Source organism: Aythya fuligula, chromosome 3 (assembly GCF_009819795.1).
Source record: "Aythya fuligula isolate bAytFul2 chromosome 3, bAytFul2.pri, whole genome shotgun sequence".
Lineage (NCBI taxonomy): Eukaryota > Metazoa > Chordata > Aves > Anseriformes > Anatidae > Aythya > Aythya fuligula.
The window spans coordinates 7835019-7860921 of NC_045561.1; the positions used below are offsets into that span (position 1 = coordinate 7835019).

Below are 25903 nucleotides of genomic sequence, written 5' to 3' on the forward strand. Positions count from 1 at the left end.
AAATATTATTCAGCACCCGAATTATGTTAATGTGACATTCAGACAAACAAAGAGAAGGATACTGGGAGGTAGAATTTAAAAGGAACCAGGTAGCCAAAGATCTGAATGAAATGCTGATATCCCTTGCTAATCCTTTCTTATCCTGTCTTTTCTCTCTCTCCCGCCCCCATCAAGCAGTCTCCTGAACCACATTAAGCTGCAGAGAGAATCAACAAGTAAAGCAGAAGGCTTTTTTTTTTTTTTTTTTCTTTTCTATTTCTGTCGTCATTTATTTATTTTTAAATAGAAAATTCTTGTCTGTTTCAGTGATGACGTTTTAATGAATCCATCAATCACTGCAAACTCCAAACTAGAATCCTACATAAAAGAGACCTATTTGTAATACGTGACCTAAGCCCATACCTGACAAAATTAGTTCTCAGGGAGACAATGCAGGTCTTTCACTGCTGTCTCCATGGAATCGTAGATGATTAAGCTGGACAGGGCATCGTGGGTCCTCAAATCCGATCCCCTACACCTTGCATCACTCTATCCCTGCGTTATTCCCCTGGGTGTGTTATCTAATCCTTTGCTGACTGACTGTGACCCACCTTACAACTTCTCTTCCACTGGCAAGTTTTCATCATCCTTTGCCTAAGCAAGCTCTTGATCACCCTTACCACAGCCTTTAGTTCCCCGTATTGATGTTTTTCAGGGTGTTTGGATCCATACTATCTCCTGTTCCCTAAATTATTTTAGATCTTTTCAACATTGCCCTTTGCTTTTCTTACTTCCTTATTCATTTGCTCTGCACATCTTAGTGCTGCAGGTCCTAGTTCAAGGGCAGGCCAGTAAGTGCTGCATCCCACATTCATAGCCAACTCTGCCTTTTTTGGCTGCTGCCATGTGCAATAAATTCCCCAACCTCACTACATCATGACTCAGTTTTTTGCTTCCCTTTTTACGGCTAACAGACTGATCACAATTTGCTTTCATTACCTTTGCACCATTTCTCTGGTTTGCACCATTTGGCAGTTCTCACTTTATTCCTCTGCTTTCTTACTACAGTACCGCTTTTCTTTGCTGATCTGCCACTTGCCCTACAAAATTTGAGCTTATTTCTCACACCCTGGTTGAAAGGATTACTTAACCAGTTGGGTCGAGAGCATTCTTCCTGCTAAATCCTCTTTCCCAGGGCTCCCAGCAGCTATGCTTCTGAGACACAAAACACTAAGATGATTTTTAAAAGCAAATTTGACTTAGAGAATATCTGAACTGACTCTATATTCAAAGATTCTGAGTTCTTTACTGACTTAGTTTTGGCTCCTGTTGATTTAAATTTACACAGATGAGTTAAGTGGTGTGACATTTGGTGTGCTGCAACCATGGACAAATCCATAGACAAATAACCATGCTGTCTTTAGGAGGATCAAAGAAAGCAGTTGCTGCTCCCTCGTGGTCATCATCATCACCCCCTATTCTGAAAGCTACTATAACTAAACTGTGCTTCTATCTTTGATCTTCTGTATTCTGTCTATAGGGATGTTTCTATCTATGCTCTTGGTTAAGTCGAAGTGAACCAAGGTAACAAAGGCTTACTACTGAAACTGTTTAAATCAAACCAAGCTTGCAGCCTCATGTGATCACTCAGATAGATAGGGAGACTGTTACAAACAGCAGTTTCTAAAGCAACTGGGTATTCCTGATCTCAGTGATTTCTCCCCATTCTCCATCCTTTTCCACTTTTTTTTTTTTTTTTTTTTTTTTTTTTTTTTTTACCACTTGTATTCAGTGAGAACACTCTTCCATCTCCTTTCAGGACTGTCTGGGATGACTATGAAGCAGATGAAGCAGTTTAAAATCTTAGGTGGCCCCTCAGTTTTCAAAGAACAGGAAGAGACCAGGACACTAATATTGTATACAATATAGAAACCAAGGCTTAGAATTGTTATCGCACAGCTGACCTCCTTTGGTGCTCACCATGGATGGCATCCCACAGTAAATCTGCAGTAACGAAGTGAATGGCACTTTCAAACTTGTTAGAGAAAAATATCTTCTTATATTGGGACCAGCAATTAATTCTTTGCTTTCAGCATGCCTTTATTCTTTTGAGCTCCATTGTCCCCCACTATATTTACTATCAATAATTTTCTTTTTGTGTCTGTTAAAACCCAGCATGAAAATCAGAGCTCTTGTGCCTGCTTCTTGCTATTTTACACTTGGCTTTACTTTCTGTCGCCCATTTTGGTCCTGGAAGGCTAGTATTGCAAGTGGCGAAGTGGAGACTACCCTCAGAGAAGTATCTGTTTTAGATGTTCACTTCTCAGTGATCAAGCATCCCCAAATTTCCTTCACAGAACTATTTATGAGGACCTATATCCCTTTTCATTATCTTTGAATTTTCCATTAGGACTGGAATAATTCATTGGAAAAACTATGGGGGCATCTCTATCTTAAAGCACTGCCCTCTCTGTGGCAGAGTTGTCCATGATGTGTTTCCACAGTATCACTTGTCCTGAAAGAAAGACAATTCCTGTTACCATCAGCTTTCCTTATTTGCTTTGCCACTGGTTCACATCTAACATTCCTAGTTATGGAAGACAAGGCATCTCTCCGAGTTTTGGCTCGATATTGTTCCTCCCTTGCTCTAAACAATTAAGGGACCCGTCCACAGACACCCATGTCATACTGGTGTGGTGGGATCTCCTCTTCTCTCTTGCTTGTCTGAAAATCAGTCTGTCTTCTTTTCTCCCTCGTTCTGCCCTGTGGAGTCTCAGTTCTGGCTGTCTTCACTGTCTTGTCATTTTGTCTTTGGGGGATAGTTTCCCTTCTTTTCTTCTTTGCTACTGTTTCTTTTTTTTCTTCTCCAGTAAAACAAATGTGCCGCTCAGCTTCACCTCTCCTGCACTAGCAAATTCCATCCTCCCTCTTGTACTTGGGTAGGGTTCTCCCATGGATAATTCTCACCTTTTTGTTCTCCAAGCCTTCTTCTTCAGAAGGTTTTGTGCTCTAGTGTTTTTGCAGTCTTCTCAACATATTCCTCAATCACATCTTTGAATTCCTGCCTGAATTTGAAGTTACCTCCATGTGCCTCTTTAGCTCTTGCATTGTTTCCTCTATTGCTGCGATCAAATCATATTTCGCACCTACATACATGTATTGCCTATCACGACACATTGATGTGCAACTGGGAGCTTCTTCAGCTGTCCATCATGTTTGTGATCTCTTTCTTCTTTTGACCATTTGAAAGGCTTTTTCAAAGGTGCCTAATAGAGTTAGGTACCAAACTTCCACTGGTATTTACTAAGTGCTAGGTGCATAGATCTGCTATACACAACAGAGAAACAGGAGACTATCACGAACTGTTAAGCAATAAAAATCCCTGCAACATGATCTGTTGTGGTTGGACATTTTAGTGAAATCCTGGATAGTCATTTGCAAAAAAGCTGACATGCAGGGTTTGGATTTAATCTTCACATTTCCACTCAAACTGTGGCATTGTTTGAAGACAACAGCTTTGGGATCCTGGCAAAAGAGTAAAACTGTCCGAGCTGTTCCACTCTGGTTTGAATTATCTCTCTTTTTATTTATTTATTTTTAGCTTTGAAGTCTGTGTACTTTAAAAATCAATGAACATCATATTAACAAGCAGACACTAATTACATTTTAACAAACTCGAAAGGCTTGGCTACAAATCTTTGAAAAGATAAATTCACATTTTAAAAAGCTTCCTAATCCAAATGGCATCATTGGAGCAAGACATTGACAAAGCCTGCACAGAATGGAAATGTTAAAAGAATTTGTTTTCCAGATTTTTTTTTTTCTATAATTTATAATTAGTCCTCACTATTGTACTGTCTTGTACATTAGGTCTGGTAAACAGAGTATTTATGACTTTTACAGGATTAACGGAGAAGTCCTGAGATGTAGAAATGAAAAGATTGCTCAGATAATAACAACGCTTAGCTCTTTGATAGCTCTTCTTGTCTGTTCAGCTTAGTGTTTTACAAATAAATCGGGATCACTATCACAGTTTTACAGAGGAACAAAAGTGAGGCAAAGAACATTAATGTGTCTCATCTGCAATTACTTAGCAGAGAAGAGACAGAACAGAATTAGTTTTCTTGCATCCAGTGTGGAGCTCTGGTCCACAGGTTACACTGATTTGTGGAGAAGAATAGTTTTTAAAATATGGGTACTGGAGTGTGCAATGGGAGTCAGAGAGTTCAGACCAGGATATTCTGCACATACAGAAATGTCAAAAGTATGCATACATGGTCCATGAATTATAAAAAATATCATGCCTCATCCTGGCTGCAAGTAGCTGCATCCTCGGTATTAGGAATTTTTGAAGAGCGGCTCCCACATGAAAGTAGGATCCCCAGCAATAAGCACAACAGTTTCTGCACTGTGCACAGAGCCAAGTCATCACGAGGTTTGTGTGGTAACAAGGGGAGAGTAGGACACACACAGGATATTTGTGTCAGAGCAAGCTCCAGAAAACACACAGAGGAAGCTAAGCTTTGGTAATGCCCCCATTGATTTCATCACTTCTGTGCTATTCCCGAGCAGCTGCTGGAGATGTCAATAGATGAGAATCCCAGTTCAGACTAGACGCTATCTGCAGCACAGCAAAAGGCAGCCTTTGCCAAGAAGCATTCACTCAGCGCTGTGCCATGGACTGTGGTGGAGGGCACACTGGATGCCAGTAGGCCTAGCTGTCCACTTCATGCTGTGCTCTGAACAGACAAGACAGACCTGCTGCCTGCTGTGCTGGGAGTGGAAATGGAACTACAACAGATTAAGTGCAACAAATGCGATGGTACTTAATGCTTTGCCATGGCATGAGAAATCAGTTTGGTGTTCCAGGAATTAGAGGATACGTATACTTTAGCCCACCACACAATGCTAGAATTATCTCACGTTCACAGAAAATTCTTTGAGGCAATTTCAGTGGCGATGGTAGAAAAATAAGCCTCACCTATCACATCTGGCACGGCTGTTCCATGTGACACACAAAACATTTCCTCCATCTGTTACTGCAAGTACTTGACTTACCTTTGAGAATCAAGCTTTTAGACATCCTACTACGTCCTGGTTTCATGGGTACATCTTCTGGTTAAGCTGCTTTGTCAGAAAGAGACTCATCTACTGGAGCGACCTATAGGCCATGTCCTTCTGTACCTGCAAAGAAGAGGGCGCTGTCATACCTGTCCTGGAGCCACATCACATTTAGACCTGGCAGGGTAGCACAGGCGATTGTCATCATACCTGCAGCATTGGCATCCCAACAAGGATGACAGTGAAAGCATCACAACCATCAATAAAGCCATGCATTATTATTATTAGAATGATCTCTGAACCATTTTCAGCATCGATTCTCTATAGAAGGTGGCTCAAACACTACTGCAAACTTGGTTACCCTGACAGCACAAGCTGTTGAACTCAGGTCTATTGAGAGCAATTAATACCTGTTGGCCTTTGTACAGCATCTGGCAGAAGTGATTGTCTATAAAACATAACAGGGTACTAAGTATCAGGGTCATCTGCTATTGCACCCTATCTATGCTGCCTTCTCTTCATATACAAAGTGGAATCACACAATGTGTAGCATCTCTCTTTGCCTGGTTCACAGTCACCATTCTGATATTAAAGACAAAAATTTCCTCCTAACTGGTTTGAAAGACCCACAATTTCCCACTAAGGGACAGAGTGAGAATCTCATTATCTTGTGACTGATCTGCAGTGAGCACAAACAACATTAGATGTGTGAGTAAACAAAGGAAACACCTAGATACTTTTTTTTTCTGATCTGCTGAGAAGGCATCTGGAGGCTTGAAAGTTCATCTGCCAATACTGGAATGACATCTGCCATTTCTCAGCTGGTGGTGTGGTTTCTTTAAAATTTGGTCCCAATCTGTGTCTTAATTTGAAGAACAATTAAACTTTATGCACAAATAAAAAGCAGATCATATGTTAGAGATAATCTATTGGATTTCTAAGCAGGCTAGAAAATGCACAATTAAGTAAACACCTTTATTGTAAATTGCTTTTCTTACATCATTATTTTTCCCTGTCTCAGCAGGACTGGGAGATATGCAATGCAACTACAAACAGAAAACATTTTGGTAATAAATAAATAAAAGAAAATTCAAATCCTACCTTAAATAAATCTAATCCCATATCACGGTCCCTTGTGAAGAACAGCCACTGTGAAATAGTCCGGAGATGTCAGTGTTCAATTCCCTTTGAAACAAAGGCAGGCAGCTCACCTCATACTGACAGGTTCCTCCAGTTTTAAACCAATGGTATTGACTTCAAAGCAAGATTTAACCTGATCTACAGCGGAATGAGTGGAAGATCAAACTCAATCTTGGTTCAATAGCTTACGCAGTGCAGATGTGGTTCAGCTTAGAAACTTAGCACCATCAGTAGGAAACTTTTATTTGAAAATGAAAGATTAAAGTCTGCAGGAGCTGATGAGGATACCAGGAAAAGCAGGCAGAGTGACGCAATGCCTACACAGCCAAGTGATACACTTCAGGTCCTCTGAAGCTGCCAGTGTGCTTTCCCTGAGACCCAGAGGATGCAAACTAGTAGAATAGGAAGAATATTGCAAGGAGGGAGGAGAAATGGATGAGGGAACCAACTTGACAAGCAAGATAAGCTCAGGAAATGAAGGCTTTCTAAAAGATGAGGTGGGATAAAAGTACAGGAAAAAGCAAACAATTCAGTTACTCTGTCAAAACGACAACTTGAGTCTTCTCCTAGCCTGAAGGTCAATCAAGATTTTAGGTAGGATAACAAGATTCTAGAATTGCAGCTTGCCAACAGAAAGTTAGCATATGCACACTTACATTTCCACCAGATTAAAATGTGACAACTCGAACAAGTTTTATTTATGGAGGGCAGTTCTTTTTCAAAACCACCTAAAACAACTATAGAGAACTACATCTCATAAGAACATGCTTTTTTGAAGAGGAAATATATTCTAGGAAATGTGATCCTTAGGCTACAGGTGCTAATTCTGTAATAAATACTTTTTTTTTTTTTCTTTTTTTTTTTTTTTTTCCCTAAGCTAGCTAAAATTGGGTCTCCAAGTGCTGATCTTTAAATCTATTAAAATTGATGTAAATATGGAAAAACTCCACTGAAATTGCATTGGTGGAAAAGGCAGTGCCAGGCCATAACTAAGTCTCATGGGGAAAATTTAAGAGTCTGGAGTTCCTGGGAGTTTTATTATTGTACCAGTGGAGCAGGGATTTCTCCCCAAACGTTGCCCACGCTCAGGGATAGTCAGCCTGTACTTTCTCTAATGTGTAAAGGATGGAAGAAATCAGAAGAGAGCATATAATAAATCAACTGACAGACTCTGAAAAATAGCTGTCCTGTCTCCTTAATATGAGAGAGACTAATGTTCTGAGGGCAGGAGGAATTTGGCTTTAGACAGAAAACATTCCCCTATAGGGGGACAAAAAGTGATCACTCCGTAGCTTAATCAATCTCAGACCTCTCTTTGAGGAAAATAACATGTTGCCTGCAATAGCATGTGCAATAATGTTTGCTGAAATATAAACTATGGCCGTATACCCCAAGATGGAAGGTCAGAAGTCAACTGAGGATCTGGCCGCAGATGTTCGGCAATAGAGATCAAAACGCAATATATCACGCTCAGTGCTTTTCCTCAAGGAACAGGTTGCAGAAATATCTCAACCCATCTCCTTCACAGTCAATGCACTCACCCTGCATGTAACAAAGCTGTAAATCACAAATTGCCAGGTTACTCAAAGACAAAGTTCACTTTTCCTAATTTCTCTGTCCTGTATCTCAGTATTCTAATATTTATATAGCGAATTTGCTCTTATCCACCAACACTGCTCCCTTGAACCTCTGCAATGTTTTTCAAGTCCTTCTACCAGAGTAAAGAATCACATGACACCACTTAGTCCTCCCCCAGACCTTGATATATGTTTCCTAAAGCCGACATTTGATATTATGGAATGTGTTGTAATCAATTCTTAAAGTTATAGCACCACTGGCTTTTTATTAACTTGCACAACAACAACAACAAAAATCCAACAAAAAAATGGGCCCTCATAACCAATCAGCCTTGTTATATCCTGAAAGCAGCTTTAACAAGCAGGGAGTAATATAGTGTAATTGGTACTCCGCAATTTAATTGTTCTGTTCTTAAATCTAATATTGCAGCTGTGGGTTAAGTTTACACCATAGCTTTCAAGAGAACATGAAAGTGTGGTACATCTGTGCAACAGAAAGCTAAACATCTCTCATCTGATGTGTTTACAATGACATTTGATAGCGTGGAATGGTTTGGAGTTCATTCTTAAAGCTGCAGAGCTGCTTTTCAACACAGCAAAAAAAAGGGAAAAAGCCTCCTTCAAACAACTCAGCCCACATAAGGCTGATGGTTATGCTGCTGCAGGCATTGCAGGGAAACTGCAGGCTGTAACATTTCCTTCAAGTGTCTTTGAGCATTTGTCACTCAAGCAGTGGAAAAGAGAACAAGGACATCTTCCCCTCAGATGACATAATCAATTATTTGAAAAACAAACCATTCAAAAAGTCTGCAACCAGACAAGTAAAACAACCCCTGATATGCATAAATCAGACAAGTATATTTCACGAAATGTTATTAAGTGGATGACCTTAGCACATTTAGAAATGGTGGAGTTCTCGGTTTAACAGGTGGCAGAACTGCATACGGCATCCTGAACTTCACGTTCTGTGTAACTATCAGCTTCAGCATTATGTACTTGTTAGTGAATTTATTAAGCCCGTAAGTAGTTCAAGAAACTTAGGAATGGGCCCATAAATGTCATCTGCAGTTTGTGAACTGCAAGTATCTGACTGTTTTGATCAAGGTTTTTACGGGAAAGTTAAACAGTTATTAAATTAATTTACTACTGCTACATGAAAAGGGAGTAAGCCTGCTGAAGAACTTTCATTGTGATGAGATGTGGAAGGCTGTAGTTCAAATGCATTAGAAGAAAAGCATTCTTGTTTATTTCTAAGCCCCCAATTTTGTACATTATGAAGCTTATAGTGTATTCAAGTGGCAGAGAAAGGGTCTGTGGAAGGAAGGAGATGTTTCCCTTTCCCATAATCTGCTGTCAGAAACAGCTAATGAAACTACTTTTCTTGTTCTCAGCATTTGCCTTCTTCTAATGTTTTCTGGAGAAAGGCATGATAGGACAGATTAGTTAAGAGGTCACTTTCTGCTCTTTCCTCGGTAGCAATCCACAGCGATGGCTTGATTTATGCTCTTCAACAGACAGAATCCAGTTTCACTGAAGAAGTTCAGTTACATCATCATACTACACTGGAATCCATTCAGTTTTTAAACTTTATTATTTCAGTCACAATTACGACTATCTGAAGCCTCTTCATAAAAAGGGGCCATAACAAAAGCTGTACACTAGCAACTTGATCAATGGATGCATTCATTCTGCATCAAAAATACCGTAAGAAGGACAGATCTCCTGGGGAGGCAAATCTGTATCAATAGTTCAGTCTCTTGAATACAGAAATTTGATACAATAAAATGCAACAACAAAGCTTCCCCTCTTTTCAATTAACTGAGAAACAAAAATTGTCCTTAGAGGGGAAGAAATGCATTTGTATTTTTTAGTTTCGGGGTTTTCCCCCCTTTTCATAGCATCATAATGTTCTCTTCATGGGTGGAAAACTCAATCTTCAAGTTCAAACCTAGTTTCTTCATACAGTTCAGGATGAGATGACTTGGAATACCGGGAATATTTCAGTTGTAGAAAATCACCCAATTCATCCAGAGCATTCAAAACCTGTAAGACCATCACATTGTGTCAATTCTCCTGGAAAAGATATGAAGTTCTACTGACTTTTATGTTACAGAAGAAAAACAACTTCCTAAAAGCATCAGTTAAAGAAAGGTGAAAGGGCAAATTTTGCTTTTACTCTCCCATAGAGAATGTTCATGCAGTCATAGATGCACAATAACATCCATGAGAACAGAATTTACTCCTTCAGAAGGTTATGGTTTATCAGTCAGTACATGAATTGAACACAGATTAAAAAAAAACAACATTCTAGAAGCACGGTGAGATAATAATCCAGACAAAAAATTATCATTACTTGCGAAAAAGGCATATGTAAGGTAATACTTCTACACTTCTATATCGATCCTGAAGACTGCAGTTGTCACTATGTTTTATTGAATGGGACTCAGCACACAGCGCTGATCACAGTCGTCATAAATATGCTGAACAGTTTAAGGTATTTCTGGTGCATTCCATTGTTTTCTTGCGTTAATATCACAGGCATAATTAATAATGCATTAGGGTTGTAGTGCAACTTGCTGAGCAGTGTCCTCAGCTCTCACTAGATTCAAAAAGTAGCCAGGGAACTTTAGACCACAGAGAAACAACTCAGTATCTTGTAGCATCTGAACCATGCTCAAGAGCTGCCAACCTTTTGGCATCGAAAAGGAAAATAGCAATTTTGATTGTGAGCGGAAAGGAGTATTTTAGTAATGGTTAATGCAGAGAGATAGTTTTGAAGTCATTAAGGAAGTTATTATTGGGAGCTTGCCCTTTAAATGGATCTTTCCTTTTCTTAGTTCCAAGCCAAGAGTCAAAAAAATTTTTGCCAAAGGGAAGTTTTCATTGTGCTTGTTACCTGTTGTTACACTGGATTTAGGAATGTTCACAAAGTGATTGCCCTAAAAAAACCTTTCCGTCTGTATGTAATTAAACTCAGGGCATTTCCATTCTCCCATAGCATAAGAACATTTAAAGAATGCCAGAGTTAGTATAGCAAAGGTAAAAGCACAGCACATTTAAGAATGATAGCTGGGGAGTGTTTCAGACCTTCACTTGTACCAGGAAGCAGGGATGTGCAGGTAGCAGAAGAATACATGCAGTGATGGCTTACAAAAGTAATGGACTTGACAGTTGAGGGTGGAGGGTGATGAAGCAAAGCAAAGCAGCAACCTCAAGAGATTAACCTTCACATCAACCTCATTGCCTGTTACCAGTTACATAAGCCAAAATCCACACTGTCAAACAGTAAAAGATGACAATGACCAACACATGGACATAGCTATGCCCTGCTCTACACAATTTTATCTTTCTGGTATTATGCTCTGCTAATAACTACTGCACCTTTAAGAGCAGCAGGAATTTTGCACTGCACACGTGCAAAGCAGATTTTTTGGTGTTGTCTGAGAGGGGTCTACACTGGCATGGGAGCTGGTCAGCCAGGCAGGGCTCCCTCATCAACCTCCATATGAATCTCAGGATGCAAATGGGAGCCAGGGGCTCTCTGCAGGCACAGATGCTTGTCCGCAAGAAGCGCCATCTCCTACTCAAATGCCTTCTGTATTCACAGGTGTGTGAGTTTTTTGTTGCCTTTTTTTTTGTTTGTTTATTTTTTTTTTTCTTTGAGCATGGTACTTGCGCAAAGAGAAGAAAAAGAATGCTTGAAATCTACTGTTAACCCTCTGTGTTGCCTGCCTCTAAGTCGGCTTGCTCTGAGAATGAAAGAACGTATATCAAGTCAGGCCAAAAACATCTTTGGCAAGAAGGGGAGATGGAAAATTTCAAGGAGTTTATTTTAAACACATTTCTGACTGTGTTGGAATGAGGGGTTAATTTGGAAGTCTCTACATAATCTTAATAGTATTTCTGGTGTCAGAGAAAGATACAGAGCTGAGAGAGGCCAGACAGCACCAATTAAACCTCATTAGGTTCAAACCATTCCAAGTACTGTTTTCAGTTGCTACCTGTACCCCCAAGGCTGTCTCAGGTACTTCTGCAATTCAAGAAACACGTGGAAATGTAGAGTGGAAAATGGTATGGAAAAACCGATTTGCAATTATTTCCATATCATTTCAGGTTTCCTACTCTGATAGTTTTGACCTAGCAGTTAGCTTTTGTCTTGCTGTGCTTTTCATGTAGGTCTTTATTAGTTGTGGCAGGCTTGGTCACTATTAGAAATAGAAGAACATAACAAGTTAACTGTCCCATAATCTGTTTTTAAAAATAAAATATATAAGGCTAAAATGCCTTTAAAGATCAAGTGACAAGACCAGAAAAACAGAAATAAAAATGAATTATTGAGATTCAAAGTAACAGACACACAGCTTCTCCCAACCCCCTTTGCATCTGAAGTTAATTTCAGCAGGACATCTGCTGTGCTTACCGTGTCTAACATCTCCCGTGTATGTGCAGCTGACACACAAAACCGAGCCCTGGATTCTGTGATAGGAGTAGCTGGAAACCCAACCACAACCACCCCGATATTTTTTTCTAACATGCGTCTTGCAAAGGCCCTAAGGAGGGAAGAAGAAGAAAAAAACAAGAGTAAATTATCGCTAATAAACTGACCACAAAGAGAAAACATTCAAGTATAATAAAACAATGGGCAGAATCCTGTCTTCAATTGAAGTAGATGGTAATATTCCCATTTAATTCAATAGGAGCCAGAATTTTACCAGTAGGATTGAGATTCTTTGCTGTTTAACAGCTCGCGAAGCCATGTGGGTGTCAAATACTAGCAGTATGATGGCAAAAAGTGTACTGTAGTAGAGAACCAATTCAGTTATGGTAAAGGCTTGGAGTGCAAATCAAAACCTCTGGGCACTAGCAGTCCCTAAGCACTGAAGAAGCTGGGCCTCTGGAAGATGTGAGAGCTGTGTCCCAGCACACAACATGACCCAATCTGTGTGATGGTTTCCTTGCTCTCACAATTACTCTGCCTGATTAGGAACGTTTTGCGTAGTGTTTACTACACCTAAAGCACATAACCACCCTAAGTTACCTGCAAAGGCTCTCTACAGTTTGGCTGTTGCATTACACATTTCTCAGTCAGTCCGTAAGTGCTGCTTGATGGTACTGAATGGTAAAACAACTCTGTGCAAAGTGTTCAAGTATCAGTATCAGATGGAGATAAAGAGCATCCATCAAAAACAATTAATATCTCAAAGGCAATATGTCTCTTTTAAGAATTAATAATTCAAAAAAACCCAAGTTCAAAATGAAATCAGAAGTGTTACTCCAGAGCAAGATAAAGAGGTTTATAGAAAGTTTTTAAGGTGATACATACTGGAACAATTCAAAATTATGTCTAGGGGTAAATTTGAAATAGAACGTAACTAAAGATGAAATCACCTAACAAAGTATGTTTCTTTTGTGAAGCATCTACCAAACATAACTACATTTTTCCCAGTTCATATGAAATAAACTTTGAATTTGAATGGTGTTGATTTTGCTGAGAAGGTGTTTTCAGTACTTACCCTATCTTACCAGGCATATAAAGGAGTAAGGGGACAACAGGAGAATCATCATTGCCATAAATGATGAAGCCCATTTCGTGCAGTCGTCTTCTGAAGTATCTTGTGTTTTTCCCTAGCTGGCGCACTCTTTGGAGCCCTGAAATGCGTCAGTCAGGAGAACAGTCAGTGTAAACATCATAACTGGAATCTAGTAACAGCCTGGAAAGAGGGCCGTAACAGTTCAAAAAGTTCAGCTGAAATATATATATTACCATTTGATTCAGAAGAAGAACAAGAACATAGAATGAGCAAAGTGCAATTATATTGATTATTATGGCATTGTAGGACAGACAGCTGACATTTCCATACTTGTGAGGTGCCTTTCCACTGCCAGAAGCGTCTTGTTTCATGTCTTCTGGAGATGTGATTTGTGAACAATTCCCTTTATTGTATTGCACTGAATAAAGCCTGCTGAATGACACACCCGTAGAGAAGCAGTTACATGTCTCTAGGGATACAGGACATATAGGTAGAGTATGTACTTTCCCAACACAATTCACTACAAGGGAAAACGTCTTATATCCACAGAGACCTTGATACATATGTCACTATATCTATATATTTTCTCATTAACAACATTCTGCAGGGCTCCTCTTATACCTTAGCCAGTTCTGTGCACATAATTGTTTCTGTTTTTTTTTTTGCCATAATAAATCTTAAAGTAGAAAACACTGCATTTTAGATCAGCTCAAACTGATACTTCCTTTTTCCTCAGTTTTTCAGGCAAAGGCAAGGCATTCAATAAACTCTTATTACACCAAGTCTGATATTCTATAGTGTGCTGTCAATATTCAGCATAATTCCAGTTATTATAACGTGCATCTACATGTGTAAACCCTTGCTTAGTTCTCCTAATTTTTCATTCTGAATGACTTCCTATAGTAAACTCAAGGACAATTTTTTCTCATTTTCTTTTTCAAAGTAAATGAGGAATGCTGAAGTGGAAAGTGTGGCAATCCCACGTGATGCTTCCTACTCCTTTCTCCAGATCCTACAGGTCCGTGCTGAACATCTTTCCTATACATTTTGTCACTTACATCAAATAACTCATCCACTTACATCCATAGGACTACTTTTGGCTACATGCAAGCATTTACAGAGTAGGTAAGTTGTGGAATTCTATGCAGTTATGACTGTACGTATTGCTATGTCAAGCAGACCCTCAACTGGGGAGAAGAAAAAAACTAGGAAAAGAGTAGTAAAGCGTAGAAAGGAGTTAAATTCAAAAATAAATGTTGTATTTTGGCCTTTATTTGCACAAATGCATTAGAAAAACATATGACAGATCTCTAGTTTCTAAGATATGTTTTTACCGCTGTTTATTTGTATATGTATTTTTAAACAGAGCACTAAGCCTTACCTTCCTCCTTTAAGCAGCTAGTGCAATTGTAGACAGGAAAACTGGGAATGAAAAAGAAGGGAACAAGAGAACCTACCCAGACACAAACTTAAGTTACAGAATACCTTAACATTTGCTTTAAGAATTTTCTTGCTAGTTCTTGAAAGGATATGGAGTCTAAGAATCAGCTGTTCAGTCCCTGTGTCCTCTTATTTTACTATTACTTCCTCAGTATCACAATCTGACAACAAACTTAAGTCATTCACATCTTTCAGACACAAATTTTGTTCCCTGCATTGTTCCTGGCCTCACTCAGTCGCTAATTCAGAGATGCATCTCCCAGCAAAACCAAAAGCAGGATTGAAAACTATTATTTTTAGTGAAGGAAAAAAAAAAAAAAAAAAAAAAAAAGACCAAAACCAGCAAAGGAAGACATACTTAACAAGTCAGCTAAGCCGTTTCTTTTGTAGTGTCACTAAGATGATTTCTGACAAGGGCAGTTACCTCCCTATGCACTGCATACAAAAGGGAAGAAGCCACACTCATCATTACTGCAGACAGGGGCTAGAGGATGCCCTTTCCTCACTCTACCTGCATTATATTTCACCAGCTTGCTGATATATGTGCTGCACGTCTCATGCTGTACCTCTTGCCTACCTGGACGGTGCTACCTACTTGGTATCCACACATTGCTACTTCCCAGTGCCCCCAGCACCAGTCCTGGGTTCACACTGCCACACAATGAATCAAGCCAGGTCCCTCACCTGCCTGACCCAGCCAGAAGGAACCACATTACTGTCAAGCAGATCGATTCCCTAAGCATTATCACTGTGCAGGTGCTTGCACCTGCCCAGCAGAGGTGGTACGAATGCATGGTAGGAGTGGGATTTAGTGGGACAACATCTCTGCTACATCATTGTCTTTCCTTTCTCCTTTTCATCAGCCCATCCTTTCCCTATCACTTTGATCATGTCACCAGACACGAGCACTGAAGTCCCCAGTACAACTTATTTCCTTTTTTTTTTTTTTTCCTTTGCTTTTAAGTTGCCTTTGTGCAGACGTACTTTGTTTTCCAACTCCATTTCCTTTTTCCTTTGCCTTTTGTTCACTTCATTCTTCATTCACTACTTTCTGCTGTCATCATTCTCTGACTGGGTGCCTGTTTGCTGATGTCCCATCTTCCTCTTTGTAACCACAACAGCCAGTTAGGCTGTGACATCCGCAACATACCATCCTCGGCAGATTCGTCCTCTGCCACAGCTACTGCTGAGGCTTTTCTTCCTATTCTCTCTTGGCATGGGTGGGGATCACCACACCTACATAAACCTCTTCTCCACTAATCATTTCTGAGTGCATGTAGGTTTGAACAAGATCTACTGCTTCATCTGTTCTGTATCTTCCCGAGTCAAGGTTCTGTCAATGTTCTGGCTGGGAAATTTATAAGGAAACTGGGACTTGCTTCACAGTGATCAGTGTTTTGCTGAACAAATTAAAAGATCTCATAAAACCGGTGCATTTGTAACTTTATGCACAAACTGCCCACACAGACAACCTGTTAGTTACAGTTTCAGTCATTCAGCTTAAAACATTCAGTGGAAGAGATCTGCTGGGTTAGAAAAGGCCACAAATAGTTTAACCATCTCTCTAATGCTGCTAAAACAAAAACAGCTGTGCCAGAGCAAGGAAAACAAATGAAACACAAAAGCATCCTACTACAAAGCTTTCCAGTCACTAATAAAAACAATAGCCTGTGGTATTTCCAAAAATATTTTTGGTGTAGTAGATCTCAAAGAACCAGGAGGAAATATTAAGGAGGAGGAGGAGAGATGGGGGTAGGGGAGGCTAAGGAAATGGCTAAGGAAAAGGGTTAGAGAAGAACTGCAGAATAACGTGCTTGAGGAGAGAGAGTTTTCATAAAGTCTTTAGCAGCATCTCCTGAACACCCAAATGACAGGGAGGTGGGTGCAGGAGTGACCTCAACTGGGGGCTGGAAATCACCACTGCTTCTTGCTATCTTAGCAGCCCCTAAGCTAGTTTCCAAACTCCCAGCCTCCAGCATTTGAAACTACTAGATTTTCAATTAGGGAAAGTTTTCATAAATGCAGATGTTCTTGGCGGATGCAGTTTAATACTTGCCGCCTTCTCCTTTCTATTCAGCTGTTTACCACAAAGCTGGAAACAAAGTGTCAGCCATGCAAGATTCCAGGCCCTTCGGTATTTATCAAACCATATGCTCACGGCCTACAGTTGATCATTTTGTCTCTCCTTATTTTAGGTACCAGGAACTCAGATTCCAAAGCAAAAGAAGCCTTAGAGCTGAAAGAGTAATTTCAGGCAAACCCCCCAAATGTTGAATACCTCCCTCCTTTTCCAGTCCTACCCTGCTAAATCCATAACCTTAGCCAATTTTGCGATGGGTCGGATTCCCTTTTGAAAACCCCCATGGAATCCATTCGAAGGAAGCCAACTTTGATGCAAGAGAGCCACTTCAATGTTTCAGAAACATCCCAAAATAGTAATGTCACTTGCAGAGATGCATTAAAGAGCCAAATAAAAGATCAGAGCATTCACATATATCTGGAGGGAGAAAAAGCACATTAGAAGACGATTGCTACATACACTGTACTTGTGGGTGGGTGGCTGGGAGGAACCTACTTCTTTACCAAGTGTCAACACTTTCCTTTCTCATGTTAAGCTTTGTGGTCAAAGACCACATACACACACCATATACACAGCCATCTTCTAGACTGTCCCGATAAGAGCAATAAAAGCCTTAAAGTTTATAACTGTATTTCAACGCTTTTTTCTTTCCTTTATGGGACCCTCCAATGTCAGATAAGAAGGCAGATCTGAGCAAAATGTTTATTTTGGTCTCATTGGCCCAATTTTTCCCCCACACTGCAGATTAAATCAGCATAAGAGTGATGGAATTCAGCTTAGAATCAGATCTTAGTCCAAATTTCACTGTGGTATGTTTAATCACAGGCACTGTATTTAAGAGCTATTTTCTTTGATTCTTGAGGCTGTGATCTTGAGTCTTGTAGTCTTCTTGCTAACCTCCTCCTTTTATGAGCAAAAATCTGCAGTGTCAGAGCTAAAATGATATAACTGCATCTATTTTAGGGCAAGAATTTGCCTGTGCAGCACTAATTACAGGATAAGAGCCTTAGATAGTAAATATATTTGTTCAAAACTTTTTAGTTTGCAAAATTCTTGAGGATTTTCAGAATCCACGGTCTATGCAAATAGCATATAGCACAGCATGCAGGATAGCCAGGTAGATATATTCCCTAAAACAAGTGAACCACAACAGAGTATATGTTCAAAGAAAACAGAAAGCCTGAGCAGGGAAAACTGACCCTTAGCTAACTAAAATGAAGCCCACTAATGCTTCAGATTTCACAGCTGAGGTTAAGCACAACTTTATTAAGAGCTCTACATCAAGAAGATGTAGAATTAAAGATTCATCAGCTAAATTTAATTCTAGCTGAATTAAAGAGGGACACAAAGAGGAAAAACTGCAGGATAAAGGACTCTTAACTTCACAAGTTATCTTCATGCTACTTGGAACATACAGTGCTGCATAGCCGGTTTATGGGGATTGTACTGAAATACAGGAGTATTTACCTGGACAGTGCAACTGTGCTGGCAAATTCAGAAATTACATTTGTTCCACTGCTTTAAAAATATTTGTTTTATTGCAAAGTTCTAAGGTGTTGGCAATTCTGGGAAAAACGCTGATTACATTTTTATTTGACACGCATTATTGTGTATTGCCAGTTCTAGCTCATTAATTTCTGCAAGCTTTTAGAAGGCTTTACAGCTCACAATTAATATGGTTTAGTTTAAGGGAAAAAGAAAAAAAAAAAAAACACAAAGAGATGGCAATAGAAAAAGAAATGATAAAAGATAGATGGCTTGCTCATAATTTCTTTGAAGCAGCAGATGTTTTAAGGGAGCCACTTGGAGTAGTAGGCTCGGTGGATGCTTGGTCACATGCCGGGCGATGGCTACAGACCTGCTGTCAGTGAGGAGCTGCTCTGGAGTCTGACAGCAGGAAGGCATCCTGACTACAAGCCTGAGGGCCTGATCGCAGGCGGGTGTTACCTGGCGCAGCTCCACGCTCTTCAACAGAGCTTTGCTATTTATGCCAGCTGAGGACCTTATCCTGGCAGCAAAACAGGTAGTAAAACTATCAGCTCTCTGAAACAAAAGTTTGTTTTCCTCTTCCAGAGACGTCTGCTTTTCGCTCCTGCAAGATTTTAATAAGCGGAGAAGCTGGCTGCGCTCAGTTCTTGCACAAACACTCTACCTTTGAACTCTTCCTGTAGGCTTCTAACTTTGGAAATTCTGACTCAGTATATTGAAAACAGGAATAAGCAACCTGTAGCCTTTCATATCAAGATCTCAGGTGTATTTTAATTGAAGGAGAGCTGTTTTTCCTGAACTCATTCCAGGAAAGATAATCCCACACCACGCTTTTCCTTGGCACATGGTGGACTCTTCAAGATACAAATCCACCTGCTTTAATCGTCTCCAGCTGTTGTTTCATTGGGCCTTTCTAGACAATTAGTTACACAATCAACCTTCTACATACCGGTGTCAGAGCGTCTCTTCAATCTGTGTTCCTTGGATGCAGAACTCTACTCCCTGCCCTCCTTGACTAAAAACTAGATAGTAAAAAGCAAACTTTCATAGGCTGAAAAAAAAAAAAAATTGGAAAACAATAGCTCTTCCCCACTAAACTGTTGCAGATGGACAGATTTTTTTCTCCCTCCCCTCCATGCCCCCCCCAGTTCCATTATAAGAGTAACACACATGTACCTCCATGTGCATTAAATCACAAATAGAATGCTATAAAACTGGGGTGCCTAAAGGAAATATGTTCTCAGATAAAAAATCTTTATAAAAAAATAACTTTGCTATGAAATGGGGAGAAGTGAAGACATTTTCTTCTCCAGTCTAATGCCAACTATAAACCTAGTAATTTCAACTTAATTCAACTGCTAAATAAGCCCTTAAGGACTTATTTAGTCAGTCCAATTTTAACTGTGAACTGCTGCAAAACACTTTCCAGAGCAGACTACAGGAAGAAAAAGTGGCAATTACAACTGAAGCAGAAAAGGGAGAAATTGCACATACACTGTCATTTTTGCCTTATTTCTGAATTGAGCCAACCGTGCCTATCCAGCACCTTATCTGTATTCAGATGTACAGTGTCAGCACTTGTCCTGCACAAAAGCAGGGACAGAGTAGCCAGCCTTAGCTGAGCCTTAGTTACTCCCAGCACAGGTGATTAATCACAAAGCACATCAGTCCCTCCACTGAAAGCCAGCCAGTGCACAACACGCTCCATCTGTATCACATTAGGTGCTTCTGAAATGCCAGCGACAGGAATGCCGTTAGAGAAGGCACTTCTCTCCTTCGTGCTCCTCGGGCTGGTAACAGTGCTGGAGTCCTCAGGCAGTGGCAAGCAGCATCAGGAATGGAGGAGGGATCCTCATGCTCAGCAGCAAAGACACTCTTAAAAGGAAACTGTCATGGAGCGGTGTGTTGCTGCCCCTGGGGACGGTGTGGCTTTCTTTACTGGGGGATAGGCTGCTAGTCATCAGATAGATTGCACGGCAGGCCATGCAGAAAAGCTTGCAGTCTGGTCACATCCTTACTCTGCCTGCAGTTAAAGCTTATTTATGAACACAGGGAGACTTATCCATGGACAGGATCTGCTAAAGGACTCGGCACTGGTTTAACTTTGACTATGGAAAAAATGACTTCATATGAGGCAGGATTCAGTCAATCCTCAGAGCTCTTGCAAATCCCACTGCAGACACTATTACTCCAAAGCCCCTTCTTGTGCAGATCAACTGACCCTCCGCAGATACATTTGGCTTCCTCTAGGAGGTGGATCACATGGCAGGTGACTCCTCCAGAATAGCATGTCTCACTCATTTCAAGTAGAGACAGCAGAATTTATCTCTGTTTCATCATCCACTGCTGGGAGAACATCTGTGATGTTCGGCTCAGACAAGTAACAATCACGACAACATATTATCATCGTTACCATCTTCACTGTCATAGCAACTGGGAGCCTTAGCCACGGAGCCAGTGCTGAGCCAACAGGGAATAAAGCTGCTTAAATGCTCTAAGTGTAGGCACATACTTATTGGGAATATTAACTTACTTAAAATTAAGCCATGGTTCAAACATTCTGCTTGATGAAGACCCCAGAGAAGCAATCATCTCAGAATGAAGCAGCAGGAGGAAAATTTGAGAGGGAACAGTAAAAAGCCATACTTTAGAGGGACTGATTCTGCAGGATGTTTTGAGCAGGTTCAAGGGGTCTGTCGCTAGGTAGCTTGCAGCATTAAAGCTTCCAGCTCTAGTTTCATGATCAGTTGAGTCTGGCACAAATTTAATTTGCTGAGAAAGGGATCGTTCCCCTTGACTCCAGCTGCTCAAGTCCTGGCACTAGGATTCATCCAGCCATATGGTCAACTGGCTCAGGGAACCGGTTTGGCTGTAGGCTCACCATTTGTGGGGGCTTCAGTTATTTTTTCAGCTAGATCAGTTCCCTGATTCAGTTCATCGCACGGCTGCACAAGCACTAATGCTAGTGTAAGGAAAAGGGGCACTAATAAGGGGCTTGGCAGGGGGAGAAAGGCCAAGACTGCCCTTCTCAGCAGCAGTGCTGGCTTGTGCCCGATTACAGTGATGGTTAAACTAAGGCGTTTGAGTTTACAGAGGACCCTGAGATGCAAAGGTAATGTTTTCCAAAGATTGCTGAGCACTGATAGCAGTGGAAAATGTTGAAAACTGAGCATTTTAAGAAGCTGGTCCTCCAGTTACACAAAAATCTAAGGCAGACGGAAATGTTTCAAAAAGGAACCTTTTAAAAGCAGATTCTTTTAATGCCAAGCCAAAACAGAAAACAGCATTCTGAAGCTTCTTGCAATCTGAATGTGCTCAAATGCAAGAACTCAAGATCTGCTACAAACAAAAATGAAAACTAGTAGCTACAAGAAGATAAACCAATCAGCACAAATGGCAAAGCACTTTAACATATTAAACACTTTCTGTCTAAACAACCTCAGGAATTAGCTTTTAACATAACAAGACAGTAGATACCTGAGGATATGGCATTAAATTTTGCAGTGTCCCATAAAAAACATATGAAACTGCCTATTGCTGTTGGTGAATTGTTTTTTGCTATGCATTAAATAGAAAAAAAAAACAAAACTCAGAAATGCTATAATTTGTTTTTTAGTCACTATAATTTATTATTACACATCAAGAAATTTGCTTTACATTTCCTACCAGTCTTAACTCTGTCTGCTTAGTGGTTCTATTTTTTACCTATCAAATTTAAGTGTAAAAATATGCTTTTGGTATTCTCAGGCAGAAGTGGGGGAAAAAAAGGGTCCCAGGTCACAGCTGGAGAGGCTGTGTTGCACGCAAGTAAGTGCACATGAACATTTGCACAGGGTCCAAGCTTTCTGAGTCAACCACAGTCTCATTGTGGGGATAAAACCACTAAAGCAGCTGCTGAGCTTCCTGAGGTATCTCCAGTGGTGTAACGAGAAGCCACAAGGAGAACATATAGAGAGTATCTATATTATGAATTATAAAGAGTAACTGCCATGGGAACTTCTGTTTCCCATATCTTCTAATAAATGAGGAGAGACACATTTGAGATGAAAAGGCCACAAAGCTTTAAGAGGGATTAAGAGGGATATTTTTTTTTTTTTTTATAGACTTGCTGCCTTATGACATTACTAAAGGAAACACAGCTGCCAGAAGTTCATACACTTTTGAACAACTCTATTGTAGCAGCTATGATAATATCTATGACATTACACTACCAAGAATAAATGTCTTGTTCTACCAGTTGCTGATTATCAGAGTCCTGTAAAGCATGACATTGAAAAATGCCAGGATTTGTACTCTACTAAAAATATGACTTTACATGAAAATGGAAATATATTTCCAATTTTTGCTGTTGTTCTCTGACTCTTCTGCTAAAAGTCACTCAGGAAGCAAAGGACTTAGTCATACTAACCCCAATCTACCTGCCAGGCAGGAACAACTGTGCCTATCAGTTTTAAGGGAACTACTGCCTTCTCCTGATTCAACATTTCTTGCACTTCATTTTCTCAAGGCACAGCAGAAAACAGGAAAATACTGAAATGTTAATAACTGGCTATGGTCTCTGCAGCATCCTCCCAATCTCTTTGACTGAATTTAAGATGACTACATTGTAGAAGATACAGATCACGTTACCATGACATTAATGTTTCATTATAATCATGAATACTGGCATGAGGCATATTCCACATTTATAGATGGTTGCTTTGGGAAATACCAGGTCTTCTCTTTACCTTTTTAGTAGTGTCAGTACACAGCTTTTAAAATGAGACCTTCCCCAGATAAACTGGAGTCTCTTGCTGCAAAGGAAGTTAAGCACACATTTTGCTAGCACACTTCCACAGCAGTTTGTTGACCAGAGAAAACAGAGGAGTATCTAGCTCAACTAGTTTGCAGAGTGGTGTGCATGCTGTAGTCACTTGCAGACCCTCTTCCCCTCCTTCTCCACACCAGGCCCTTTTTGTTCACAGCCTCTCTAGCTCATCTTCTCAGCATCTCATTTTGGTCCATCTTCATCATTCCTAACCACTTGTTATCTATTCCTTGTGGTGTCTCCATTGCTTGCCAGAGTCTCTTCTCTTTAATCTTTCTGGCTCACCTCCCTAAAAGCTTGACAGTGCAGGATGGATGCAGGTGCTCAGGGCCCCAGTCTCCTCCCCAGGTCCCAGATGGGGGATTTGTGGTTCAGGCCCTCTGGCAGTGAGCTGGAAGATACTCCTTCACTTGGTGGGTCTTGAAGTTTGTCACTGTTCATTTCAAGTATATATACACACACACACACACACACACACAAATATATATATATATATTTAGGGACTCATAGCATTACAGGGCTCAGATGATATTTCAAAAACAAGGTGAAAATGCTAATCTTGGCTATCATAATCCAAATCTTCATCCCAACGCCTGGAGAAACCAAAGCTCTTCAGGGAAAGAAGTGATTTTTAAATTAAATCATCATTTAATTATTTTTTAAATCATCATCAAAAGCCCATATGTATATATAGACTTGTTCTGAGGAATTAATTTTTTTTTTTTCCTGTGAAAAAAGTACAGCCTGAAACATAGTCATCGTGGATAATTTCCAGCTAAACAGTTCAGGTTTAAGGGTTATTTTTTTAGTGTTAAACCTCGCCATCTTTGTAATTAAGCTGTATCCCCTGTGTACATATGTATCTATTCATATTCTGTAGTCATGCATCCAATACACTAATCCTGTCAAGGAAATGTATATCATGATTGACTTTCCAAACAACCATATTCTTAATAATGGAAAATAAAGGAAGAAAACATGGGAGATCAATCATTTGGATACACACCGGGATAAAGCACAAACATTATCCCTGCATTTCTGGCCTCTGGCATTATCCACTATATAATTTCAACTACCCTACTCTTTCATAAATCAGCTGCTTAACAGATCTGTGGAGAATAACTGTCAGAAAATTGAAGAGAATGTAAAAGCATGATATCTGGGAAAATAAGAGAAGACTGAGTGAAATGATTGAAAACACAGAATAAAGACTTTTTAGAACAGTAACTTAAATGACCAAATCAATCTTCTTTCCCCTGCTTTTCTATTTACCTGCAAAAGAGTCAGTCATGAAGTTCACATACAAGAACCAGCTAGGTTAACATACATGTATTTTTCATCCCTTTATTTCAAACTCTTCTCAAGAAGCACCCCCTAGTTATCACAGAATCACAGAATTTCTAGGTTGGAAGAGACCTCAAGATCATCGAGTCCAACCTCTGACCTAACACTAACAGTCCCCACTAAACCATATCCCTAAGCTCTACATCTAAACGTCTTTTGAAGACTTCCAGGGATGGTGACTCCACCACTTCCCTGGGCAGCCTGTTCCAATGCCTCACAACCCTTTCGGTAAAGAAGTTCTTCCTAACATCTAACCTAAAACTCCCCTGGCTCAACTTAAGCCCATTCCCCCTCGTCCTGTCACCAGGCACGTGGGAGAACAGGCCAACCCCCACCTCGCTACAGCCTCCCTTGAGGTACCCATAGAGAGCGATAAGGTCGCCCCTGAGCCTCCTCTTCTCCAGGCTGAACAAGCCCAGCTCCCTCAGCCGCTCCTCGTAGGACTTGTTCTCCAGGCCCCTCACCAGCTTCGTCGCCCTTCTCTGCACCCGCTCAAGCACCTCCATGTCCTTCTTGTAGCGAGGGGCCCAAAACTGAACACAGTACTCGAGGTGCGGCCTCACCAGAGCCGAGTACAGGGGAACGATCACCTCCCTAGCCCTGCTGGTCACGCTGTTCCTGATACAAGCCAGGATGCCGTTGGCCTTCTTGGCCACCTGAGCACACTGCTGGCTCATATTCAGCCGACTATCCACCATCACTCCCAGGTCCTTCTCTGCCTGGCAGCTCTCCAACCATTCCTCTCCCAGCCTGTAGCTCTGCTTGGGGTTATTGCGCCCCAGGTGCAGGACCCGGCACTTGGCCTTGTTAAACTTCATGCAGTTGACCTCAGCCCATCGGTGCAGCCTATCCAGATCCTCCTGCAGAGCTTTCTTACCCTCAAGCAGATCAACACACGCACCTAACTTGGTGTCATCTGCGAACTTACTGAGGGTGCACTCGATGCCCTTGTCCAGATCATTGATGAAGATATTAAAGAGGACCGGCCCCAGCACCGAGCCCTGGGGGATGCCACTAGTGACTGGCCTCCAACTGGATTTGACTCCATTCACCACGACTCTTTGGGCCCGGCTATCCAGCCAGTTTCTAACCCAATGAAGCGTGCGCCAGTCAAAACCAAGAGCAGCCAGTTTCTTAGTTAACATAGAACTTTCTAGCATTTTTTTTTTTTTAAATTCTTTTCTAAAACCTTTGTCAGTATTTTCTGCAAGGCTCCCTCCCCTACAGGAATGACCTGTGGAGGACAGGCCATCAGGGTAGTTGTCCTTCTAAAGGATTCCCCCAGTTGTCCTTGGGGAGAGAATGCCATTTGAAATAAATTGCAAATTAAACTCCCTTTACCAATCCTACAGGCTTCTGGAGAAAAACCCCGTGATCTCATTTACACAGAGGGTCCATCATCACCCTGTGGTTCACTTGAAACTTCACTACCAGGTCTCTGCTACATGCCTCATGC

The 25903-nt window shown here is 40.6% G+C and overlaps 1 protein-coding gene across 1 annotated transcript in view; it reads right to left on the reverse strand.

Annotated features, from left to right (window-relative positions):
- Positions 1-9686: 9686 nt before the first annotated feature.
- Positions 9687-25903, reverse strand: part of SPTLC3 (serine palmitoyltransferase long chain base subunit 3) — an 85449-nt gene continuing 69232 nt past the window's right edge. The window contains exons 10-12 of the mRNA XM_032185306.1: positions 13271-13406; positions 12178-12307; positions 9687-9800 (exon numbers count right to left, since the gene is read on the reverse strand). Coding sequence (XP_032041197.1) covers positions 9687-9800; positions 12178-12307; positions 13271-13406 — 380 coding nt within the window. The remainder of the gene's footprint in view (positions 9801-12177; positions 12308-13270; positions 13407-25903) is intronic.